Source organism: Poecilia formosa, unplaced genomic scaffold, assembly GCF_000485575.1.
Source record: "Poecilia formosa unplaced genomic scaffold, Poecilia_formosa-5.1.2 Scaffold245, whole genome shotgun sequence".
NCBI lineage: Eukaryota > Metazoa > Chordata > Actinopteri > Cyprinodontiformes > Poeciliidae > Poecilia > Poecilia formosa.
In genome coordinates, this window is record NW_006800184.1 from 138625 (window position 1) to 150419 (window position 11795).

Genomic DNA, 11795 nt, shown 5'->3' on the forward strand with positions numbered 1-11795 from the left:
GTGGTCGTTAGACATGTAATGGATTAAACTCTTCCTGCTGTTGGCTGCTGACACTCTTGGGGAAATATGAAATATCAAACTTGTTAACCTGTTTACTAAATTTGCTGTTTATTAGCTGCTGTTACTTTCAAATAGTTAAAATAAAATGGGACATTTAAATAATACTCTCCATTTTAAAATCCACTTTTTTGTTTGCTACTCCTGTAAGGTTAAAATCAATAGTCATAGCATCACCAGTTTGATGTAAGCTTATTACAAACAACATTAATAACAGAAGGTACGTTACTTAGCATAGGAATGACAAAGCATCTTTGACGTGTTGGTATGGTGGGGCCCAAATGAATATATGCTTAAGGCCCCAAAAAGGCTTGAACTGACCCTGTTCACTGTCTGTATGTTTTTTTTAATGATGTTGGAGAAAAAAGGGCCAAACAAACTGAGTGTCCAAATTTGAATGAAACAGCAGTTATGGTATTGGAGCGTAATGATAAAAGCGATAGCCAATTTGGTTTTATCATGAGCTGTTGTTTATATAAAGAGTGTATTTGCTACATCAGACAGCACAGAGGACCTGGGAATCAAAATGACCCCAAAAATCTAAACTTTTTTTTCCTTTATATCACGTAGCACAATGTAGTGAGTTAATTAAGTTGAGCTGCACGTCTGAGATTGTGTGATTTTGTTCATAATAAGTGAAATGAATTATACAAACATTTTTTTTTATTTAATATTTATTTCTTTATTTCAAACAGTTTTTAAAAAAAAAACAAAAGAACAAGCAAACAAGCGATCAGTAGGACAGAGAAAAACATGCACACAGATAATCAAGAACAAAATACTTTGTTTACTACCACCGTTATGTTTGAAAAGGGGTAGGAGGAAGTGAACACTTATTTAATCCTATCCCTTATCTCAAATTAATGAAAGATATTACCTAATGACTCAATTATTATCAACATGTATAATCAAAACCATGTTAAAATATGCATGTACCTGTTCAATATACTATGCTAAAGAACCAACAATAAACTATATTATATTGACAAGATGGTTACAAACTAACTCTCATGAGACAAGAAAATGTATGGATAGTAATAGTAGTAATGGCAATTGTAAATAGCAACCTGACATCCAGCTGGAGTTCCCTGTACAGTGTGAGTAACATTTGTTTTTAAACTGCTTGATGCTTGGACATTGTTTTAGTTCCATATTCACTTCGATCCATTGTTTGACCCCCGTTATAGTGATACAAAAATCTTTTCAAAGTTGTTCTGATGCTACATATTTTCAAATTCAGTGTTTCCCTTAAGTTGTACCCACCTCAATGTCATAAAACATTTCCTGAAGATGTTTGTAACAGATTGTAACAGATTTTATACATAAATAGAACATTACTTGTTTATCAAACACAAGTGATTTATAGATTACGCATTGATGTCCCATGCAAGCTTATTTCAATACACCTGGTCTTGTTGAGAGTCTGGACTTACGGGTCTGTCTGGGCTCTACTTCTCTCCTCACAGTTCTGGCAGCTTTCCATCAGAGGGCGCCAGGGAGCCATGGTTCTTAATTTGCTCTACTGCGACATCAAGTGGACAATATATGTAAAACAGGCAAAATGTTGTATGAAGCTTTTAAATTGAATAAATGAGATGTGTGAGAGGTATGAGATGCCAATAGATAAATTCTGCATATTGTCTTAATCTCAGAGGGCTGAGTTGTGAATGGGCTTGTGTTACGTTAACCATGCTTATGTCAATGACAATTTTATTTTGTATTTATTGCTTGAAAATAAAGCCTTTTACTGTGTTCAGCTCTGTTTTGAGATGATTCTGTCTGCTGCAGAAAATAGAGTGTGGATGTAGCCTGAAAAGCATCAGTACGTTTATAGAAGGTGGAGAAAAACATTTTCTGTCCATCTCAGTATTCCAATACTCTAAATAAAGAAAGTATTTGTCTCAGTCGTTGAGTAATAAAGTCATATAGAGTTTATTTCTTCAACAAACAGGCCTAAGAGTAGAAATAAATTCCCCTTTTGGATCAGTGAAGTCATGTCAGTGTCAGTGTTTGAAATCCTAACTGTTAACGATGACCAAGAGAACAGTTATCAGCCATTTAATGTTGTGTTCATTCTTTGTCTTGTTAACTCCTGTGTGTGTTACAGCTGAAGAGGAACAGAGCCATGTGATTATGTATTTTTAACAGATTTACTTGTGATTTACTACAGTTATATAAAAATATCAACAAAGTATTTCTCTGTACTTTCCAATAAAATTCAACTATTTTTTTAAGTCTTTCCGAAGCATTTTAATTTTGTTCAAATCTCCAGTAGAAATATTTACTGCACCCATAAGAAGTTATGAAAACTGACAGCATGTAAAAAACCTCATAAGAGTTTGAGTTATAAAGTGTTTGAGAATTTTAGCATTTAAAGTACCAACCTATATCTATTATAGTGTGTAACGTAATATGTATAAAGTGGAAAATGACAGAAAAATAGGTACAGTGATGTCCTCAATTTTAAAATATTTACTTCCTAGAGCAGATCCAGGATGTTGGTCACTAGAGGGAGCTATATTCCCTTAGTAATTGTTTTTCTTTTCAGGTTCTTTGCCTTGACGCTGCTGCTGATGCTTTCTGCCACCAACTTAGACAAAAGCAGATGGTCCACCCACAGATCAAGGGGTCACATATGGCACCAAAAGAAACTCAGCCTCATACAAAAGCAATAGAGCTACAGTAACCATAACAACACATTTAAAATGTGTAAAATGTTAATAGAACCAAAACAAGAGTAGAATATTTGCCTGATAAAAAGATGAATCACTCTCCAGGATCAGTCACACTCACCCAGTTCCTGCTGCAGACATGAAGCTTGTAGTTCAGACCAACATACTTTATTTGGTTTCATCAGACCAGGTTGTGTTATTTTTGTTGGTCCCATACTCTCTAAGGTGTGTTCTAGCAAGATTTAAAAAGGCTCCCATATCCTCTCTGAGTGGTTCGTTTCCACAAAGAAACACAGAAGTTCAGCATCCAGATCTAGGGAGGCATCAGTTCTAGGCTTAGTATTCAAATGATGAAGTTCATAATACTTTTAGGAAGGTCCAGAACTGCTGAAATTTGTTTGTAACCTGCCAAAATCTTGAGGTTTCAAATAATTGTCTGACTTGTTAATGAAGAAGTAATTGTAATTCATTCTAAATCATGTTTCATTGGAGGATGTGGAATTTTCTGCAATTGAAAACTAACCTGCATACTGTGAATTCAGAATGCTTTTATTATGATTTGTAGTCTTGTCATAATCTTTCATAAAATTGCTCTTTTCTAATGATAACCAGTGTTTGTTTCTTTCATTCTCAACTGAGTGGTACAATTGTTTCAGTAGAGCTAGAAGGCATGTTATCCAGCCAGCCTCTTCTTTGGTTTTTCACCACTAGGGCAGGGGTCCCCAAACTTTTTCCTGTGAGGGCCACATAACTTTTCCCTTCTTTGGTGGGGGGCCAGAGTCAGTTTGTAACAGAAAAGGTGTGATTGTTTTCCAGAAAGCACAATCAAATAACCCTCTTTGGGTTCTTCACAGAACAAAAGTCAGAAAATAAATAACACTATTAATGAAATAAATAATAACCAAATAACCCTCTCTGGGTTCTTCACAGAATAAGTCCAGGAAGGATTATAGTCTGTATTTTCCGAACTATGAACCACACTGGACTATACAAGCCACAACCCCAAAGTTAAAAAAAACAAAAAAAAAAAACAGTAAATATATAAGCCGCATATTTCTCTGCCGCTCCAGGTTTTCCATAACGATGCAGCAGCAGAGGGGGGCGGACACCCAAAATTTTAGTCATAACAGGTCAATTGAATATCACATTTATTACGGTTGAAAAAGAAAAAGTTGCCAAGTTTAGATTTAATTGAACTGATTACAGTAGTTTCCGAACAGTAACTGTAACAGTAAAAGTGCTGATCCTTCGTGTCAGGTGGATGCGAAAACATAAATCGGTGCACCCCCACCCCCAAAAGGAAGGTACGTATGAGCGATTGTATACCCACTTTTTGTGCCACTGCTTCGTGTCTGCTACTAGCATGTGCTAAATGAAAATGGTCTCCTTCTTCTTTAGATTTCAACCGCAGCTTGCATCCATTATTGTTGCACTACTGCCATCTACTGGTTCATAATATCTATACCTCAAATTCTCATAATGATCCCAGTATTATTATAAAAAAAAAAAAAAAAACGAAAAATCTTTTTCCCCTCAATGCTATTTAACTGATCAACATTCCCAAATTTCAATTCCCTATTAAAATCTAATTCCGTTTTTATGGGCGCGTTCTTCTTTTATTTCCAATTTTGACTTCCAATGACTCACTTCCTGCTAAAGAACCCCCTGGTGGTTGAAGAAAAATCCACATATAAGCGGCTTATAGTCGGAAAATACCGTATATGGAAAAAAAATCTGAATGCCCTCTGGTATTGTTCAGGGGGCCGGACCAAATGTGGAGGCGGGCCGTAGTTTGGGGACCACTGCCAGTAGGGTAATCCACAGCAGCTGGGAGGACAGAGCAGAAACGAAACTTAAGGAAGTCTGTTAAAAACGCTGCATGAAGCTTGGGCGGGGCTCCTCCAGTAAACAGGAAGTTATTTCCTGAATCACAGATACACACACAGGAGAGCAGATCAGCCAGAAGCATGGCGTCTTCTTCCTCCTTCTCAGAAGATTTGACTTGCTCAGTGTGTCTGATCATCTTCACCGATCCAGTAACCCTCTTCTGTGGACACTCTTTCTGCAGGGAGTGCATCACACTTTCTCTGAAATCACTGAATCAATGCCCACAATGTCGGGCGACTGTTCCTACCGACATGATGGATTTCACAACTAATCACATCTTAAAAAGCCTTGCTGAAAAAGCAAAGAAGGAAAAGAAATCTGGAAAAGACACTGAGGTAAGCTTTTAACTTTATTACATTTTACAATCGCATAACATAGGACATGACTGTTTACCAGAGGCTAGAAGTCAATTGTTGACATTTTTTATTGCTTTATTGACTCTAAAGGCTGCTGTGGGGTTTTGCCCGGAACACGACGAAAAGCTGAAGTTGTTCTGCGTCACTGATCAGCAGCTAACTTGTATTATATGCAGAGACTGTGAAAGACATGAAGGACACAAGTTTAAACCAGTCAAAGAAGCTGCTGCATCAATCAGAAAGGAGGTAGAGACTCTGGTGGAAAAAGAAACCTCTGACATCTGTGCCATAGAACATCTGGTCGAGTCACAGAATGAAGAAATAAGAAAATCCGAAGAGAAATCTCAGCAGCTGAGGATCCAGATTAGCAGCCAGTTTCAGGAGATGCACCAGTTTTTGAAAAGGAGAGAAGATGAAATTCTGAATGAGCTGAAAGACAAGGAGAAAGATGAGCTTGAGAAGATGAGAAGGAGCTTAAATGTTGTTGAAAAAGCTTTAACTGAAGGCAGAGAGGTGGGGGAACAGATGAAATCTGTCCTGGAGGTTACAGATCCAGAGAGTTTCCTAAAGAGCTGGTCAGAGAGCAAAATGACACCAAAACCCAAATCCAACCCCAAAGCATCAGATCTCAGAGTGGTGACCTCTTCTCTCTCACTGGGTCACTATGAGAGCCACCTGCAGTTGTTTGTGTGGAAGGAGATGCGACAGATGATCCAGCCTCAAGCAGAAAGGCTTTTATTTAAGACCCAAGATCCACCTGATTGGTCAAAACGGTCTCGTCTTTCTTGTTCTTGTAAAGTGTCTACAGAGCCGGTAGGTTTCTCTAATTTATTTTCCTTATGCAATTGTAGTTCTAACTATAACACTTTACTATCAGAATGTCAGAAATACTACACACTTCAAACCACCAACATAGTTAATGTAAATCAGATCGCACCAGGACCACATTATTGGGAGATAGATGTTGAAGACAAGAAGTGTTGGACAGTTCAGATAAAGAATCATTCCCTGATGTTCAAAAATAACAAATACACCACTACTCACAAAAAAACTGTAAAAGAAGTAAAGTTTGCAAACAAACCTAAAAAAATTGGCTTTTATTTGAATGGCAACTCTGAGGAGCTCCACTTCTTTGATGCAGACACCATGCAGCATGTTGAAGTTTAAGTTCAGTATGAGGACAATGTAGAAATGGTTATGTAAAAAGCTAAAGTGTCAGAAATGAAATAATTTTGTTGTGGGGTGAACTTAAACATGCTGTTGATGCTAAAAGAAATTCCACTGTGACTTTTTTAACAGCGATTCTAAAGTCTCTGCTAAAACTCTTATTTGATTAAAGGTTTTGGCAGAAAGAGGGGAACAACCGGTTCTTAGGTTCAGGTTGCATTTGCATTTTCACCCAGGAACAGGCTGGTAAATTCTTTACCTTGACAAATTCTGTAATTGGACAAATGCTGCTGTTGCTGGCAACCCTGTAATAAGAAACAACTTGTGGATAATGTGGTTTATCTTCATCTATGGTCTTTTTCTCTTTTTTTCTGTGTTTCATCTTTGCTCTTTTAAAAGCTGAATTTAAAAACATACTATACCTTAGATCTGTTGTAAACATTTATTTGTTAAACTGAAGCATTTTCTTAGCCTATAGCCAATGTAAAAATGCTTATGAAATATTGTGACTTAAAATTTCATTTGGTTTTCATTTGTTGACTTTTAGTCAACAAATTGGTCAAAAAATTGGTCCCTCATCTGGAGTGACCAATTTTCTGAAAGCTGAGCCTGATCTCGCTCGGGTACCACCAGGATTAGACTTTAATGAATGCGTTTGAATTGAAATTTTATGACATGTACAATGTAATTCTTGTTTGCTCTTTTAATAATCTAAATGTAAAACACTTGGATGATATGAATAAACAAAGAAAAAAAAATGGCATGTCTTTATCTTTTAACCTCAAACACATTTGATGACTTATATACCACATAACTAAGCAATTTGAATCATTAATTTATGAAATAATTAACTTCATGCTATGAAAATAATTTTATTTAAAGCAGTAGTATAATCATTTATTTCCAGGCCTGTTTCATGAGTTTATTTTTGAAGCAGGTTTGAAAAGTAATGTCTGACTTTCATTTGAACATTTTCATAGAATTGTTATTCATTATTACCTTTGTCAGATTCAAGTTATTTCTGTGAACGTTGTGGGTTTTTCTTTCACTAACCGAGGAATACAAACAATTCTGTCCGTGTGTGTATATCCCCGATTGTGCAAATCTAGACTTTAGCCTGAATGAAAATGCACTGAATTATTCCAGCATGTTCAAAAAAGATTTAGGATGTTCTGAACAAAAGATTTCAGGAGTAACAAAATCACAAATATGTTTTATTAATGACAAACCATCCATCTCTACAGACCCTGAGTGATCCATGTTGTGCTTGGCATGCTTTTCATCCCAACCCCTGTATCTGCAGGCCATGCCACATGGCATGACTCCAACTCTCTTGCCTTATCACCACACTGGGTGTGGCATTTCAGAAACATGAACCAACAGATGAATCCTCTGCCTGGCTGAACAGGCTCAGAGGAAAGCAGCAGCCATGGCGTCTGTTTCGTACTCAGAGGAACTGACTTGTTCTGTCTGTCTGACCATCTTCACCGATCCAGTCAACCTTCCCTGTGGACACTCCTTCTGCAGGCAGTGTATTTCAGAAGTGCTGGCCACACAGCAGCACTGTCCGATGTGTGGGACAGCTGTAGCGCTGGAGGCAGCAAGTCTCCCAACAAGCCTGGTTCTGAAGAGCCTGGCCGAGAAAGCCAAGGCGAAGCCGGACGAAGGGAAACGACTGACAGCAGAGGTATGACGTTATGTTTATGTGTGGAATCGTCTTCTAAAGGTGAACGGGTGAATGCTAATATATTTATTTTAAATACCACTGTGCATTTCAGGACTTAAGTTTTTACACAGCTGGATACCAACATGAACAGGTTGCAAAAAAACATTAGCTGTAGGTCACAAAAATGAACTCTATAAGGTTAGATGAATCACCTTTTTTTTTCTTTTACATCATTCCTAAAAGACAAAAGGTTATTCTGCAACAAAATGGTAATTATTACACAGACTTGTACAAATAAAGAAGAGTAATTGGAAAATCTCTATATATGTACCCTTTAATAGTCTAGTCTCTAAATAACTGAGCAACAACTTTTCGTTCTTATCTTTGTCTGCAAACATGGACTGGTCGGGGTTTGTGTACAGATAGGAGCCAGAGATTACCCAGCATGCACTTCAATTTAGAGGAGAGAAGTATTTAGTAAATGACGTAAAAACTAATCTTTGATAAAAACAGAAAAACACAAAAAGAGGTGAAAAACACTTCATGAGTCTGTTATTAAAAGTAAATGACAGTGAAGATGCCCAATAATTATAACGTAATATGCAGTGTTGAAAATGAATCTGGGACTGAAATGGTTAACTTTGTATGAATGATCATTTCTTAAAAAAGGCGTTTGTATGAGAATTATTTTTTTGCTCAGCAGTAGCCGTATCTGGATTTTCATCTGAAGCCACTTTAAGACACTTATATCCTGAAGGCAGTGACCTTGTGATGGATGGCAGACCTGACCAGGGTGTAACTCTAATCTTGGCTCATAATAATATTATGACAGTAATAATATGTTCTCCCTCCACTTATGCTTCTTTTTTGAAAATCCAATACAACCAATCAAACTCTCAAACGTCTCAATGCGTGTCTTCCAGTTGGCTGCACTCTGTCCTGAACATGAGGAAAAGCTGAAGTTATTCTGCATCACAGACCAGCAGCTAGTTTGCATCATATGCAGAGATGGTGAGGAGCATGAAGGTCACCAGTTTAAACCAGTCAAAGAAGCTGCTGCATCCCTCAGAAAACAGCTGGAGATGTTTGAACAATGCACTGCCGACGATATTCACGCTGTAGAAAGTCTTGCTGATACACAAAAGGACGAAATGTTTAAAACCAGAGAGAGATCTCAGCAGCTGCTGACTCGGATCAGCAAACAGTTTGAGGAGATGCATCTGTTTCTGAAGAGGAGAGAAAATGAGATAAAGAGCGAGCTGAAGCACAAGGAGGAAGACAACGTTGAGAAAATGAAAGAGACTTTCCAAGCTACAGCTGTGGCTTTGTCTGAGAGCAGAGAGCTGAAGGAAAAAGTCTCCTCGGTTCTGAAAATCACAGAATCAGAGAGATTCTTAAAGAGCTGGACAGAGGGGAAGGGAAAGGGGGCGCTAGAGCACCTGTTCAGGCCCAGAGTGAATGAACTCCAAGTGGTGGATTCTTCTCTCTCACTGGGGCCGTATGAGAGTCACCTGCAGTTCTTCATGTGGAAGGAGATGCTTCAGGTGATCAAACCCCGGGCAGAGCTGCTGACGCTGAAGAGCGACAGTCAGGATGTGGTCGTGTCTGATGATGGCAGAAGTTTGTTCTGTAGACCCAAAATGCACCAAGCCGTTGAAACTGATTTTGGGAGGCAAAATATGTATTGTCCGTTTACTTTTGAAGATCCATCCGGTTTTTCATTTGGTGGAGCTGGTTTCTACAGTCCAAACCCTTCTGGCGCTCAAGCCACAGTAGACTTACAATCTGCCTCCAGTGTCAGTGAGTTCGGAGCCGGGCAGCATTACTGGGAAATTGAGGTCGGCAGCAGAAGCTATTGGGAGCTGGGGGTTATACACAATCTCCTGAAATATGATGGAGTAAAATATGCCTCCTGTGGCCCAAATGTCACCACAGAGCTGGAGTTTAGAAACAGACCCAGAAAGATTGGGGTTTACTTTAACTGCTCTTCTAAAGAGCTCTCTTTCTACGACGCAGACACCATGACACACATCCACTCAGTGAGCGCCGTCTTTGTGACCACGCCAGTGTCCGCACAGATTAACATCAAACACAAGCAGCCGGATCACAGTCCTGTGACTGTCTGCTGGTACTGAGCAGCTCCGCAGTCCAGCAGGAGTCGCTGGAGGTTGAGCTCACAAAACAGCAGAAAAGTACAGAACTGGATAAAATATGACCTAGACTTATACAAACTTTGTTTGTTGTGAAATATTCTCTTATAGAAAGTAGGGGTGTTTGAGATCTGCTTGTAAAAATATATTTTCCCACTGCCATCCATACTTGTCTCAACAGAGGTGTAATGTACAGACAGGCTTTTGTACATAGTAATGCAATAGAAAATGTGTCGGATGTATTTGATTGTTGCTGAAATTTGGAGAGAGAGAAAATATAAGACGATTGTCTTCTCTAGCTAAGAGTCAGTTGAAATGGTTTTTATGTATTTCGTTATTTCATCTTTAATGCAGCATTTTATTGTTAACACCTGTCAAAAAAAATAATCTGAGCTTCAGGCTAAATTTATTATCTGTTAATGAAACAGTATTGAATTGTGAATCTTTCTGGATTGTATATATATTTTTCTTACATGAAGTTTTAATAAGCAGTATTAAGTTATTTTCTGCTCTCATGATTATTGCTAGAATTTTTTTTCCCCATATGCCTTTAACATTTTTGAGATTACAAAAGGAAAATTGATTACTGATGTGTCTGTCGTGATATAACTCTACCAAAAAGCTTAAAAAAATACAGTTTGAAACAGAATAGAAATAAAAGTTTTGATGTACATTTTTTAAAACTTGATGAGATTTTGTCTCACTTGGATACTGAGTTTAGCTAAGTGTGTTTGTCTTGATGTATAAAACTCATCATTGGACATTGAGGCAAACATAATGTCTTAAAAGAATATGTTTGAACTTTCTCTGAACATGTTCTGTGTTTTCTTCTCTGTACACAAATGAATAAATTTCCTCACATATTGTCACATGTTTGGTCTGCTTTGTTTTTCTTTCCTGGAACTCATATCAGATATTTCATATAAACACGTAACCATAATATTTAATTGCAAGATTAATCATTATTTTATTTTTATTTTTTTACTTCGATAAGTTGGGATTCTGTTAATTTGACATATTACTAGTTTAATCAATTTGAGTTATTGTAAAACTCACTACACTGGAAAAATGTTCTATTGTTTTTGCTTTATCAAATTGTGGTTTCAGTGATGTTTCTTGTCTTCGGTATGATTGAACTCTGGTGTTGGTAGTTGGTTTTATGCCTGTTTTGCTGAAGGAATACCTCCTGCTTGTGCTCTGTGTTCACAACTCGTGTTTTTAAAACTCAAAAATAACTGAAATTATCAAGATATATTTAATAATCCCATAAAAAAAGCCTGTGACCGTGCGATTTCTCCCCATTCTCATTTGGTGTTTAAAAAATGATTCAAAAATTTAATAAAGACAACACAGTCGCATAAAAAGCATGGTACGAAAGCCAACTAAAAATATTTAAAACAATGATCTACATGAAGGCTGGTGAGCACAAGGTTGCCACCAGGGGGCAGCAGGATACAATATATATATATATACTGTAACCTCCAACTAAAACAATGAAGTATTACCGTCTGACATTACCTTCTAAATAACGGGAAAAAGAATATATTTGTGCTGCCTATTCAGAAAAAAATTTACCTAAGATTTTTAAATATTGTCTAATTTCACTATAACCACTATCGCCTTCCTTTTTTCATTGGCAAGTGTGCAATAATCATTCACGTCAGCATTAGCAAAATCCTTTTTATCAGTTTGCATTTTGTTGAACTGGTGGATTCGTCACCTTCCTCAAGATGGGCTGGCCCCATGTACACCACCAGGGTGTACTCCATCTGGTGGAGTACAGGTAGAGTACACCCAATGACTGCTGTAGAAAAGGATCCCATCACAGGAGCTGGATGCT

The 11795-nt window shown here is 37.5% G+C and overlaps 2 protein-coding genes across 2 annotated transcripts; both read left to right on the forward strand.

The window, feature by feature from the left end:
- Positions 1-4594: 4594 nt before the first annotated feature.
- On the forward strand, positions 4595-6897 carry LOC103150210 (nuclear factor 7, brain-like). The gene is made up of 2 exons (XM_007569726.2): positions 4595-4951; positions 5063-6897. The coding sequence occupies exons 1-2, from the start codon at positions 4697-4699 to the stop codon at positions 6137-6139; spliced, it is 1332 nt and encodes a 443-aa protein (XP_007569788.1). The 5' UTR covers positions 4595-4696; the 3' UTR covers positions 6140-6897.
- A 530-nt stretch (positions 6898-7427) lies between these two features.
- Positions 7428-10819, forward strand: LOC103150243 (nuclear factor 7, ovary-like). Its single transcript, XM_007569778.2, has 2 exons — positions 7428-7826; positions 8729-10819. Exons 1-2 carry the CDS (start codon positions 7569-7571, stop codon positions 9938-9940), a joined length of 1470 nt encoding a protein of 489 aa, XP_007569840.1. The 5' UTR covers positions 7428-7568; the 3' UTR covers positions 9941-10819.
- Positions 10820-11795: the final 976 nt, after the last annotated feature.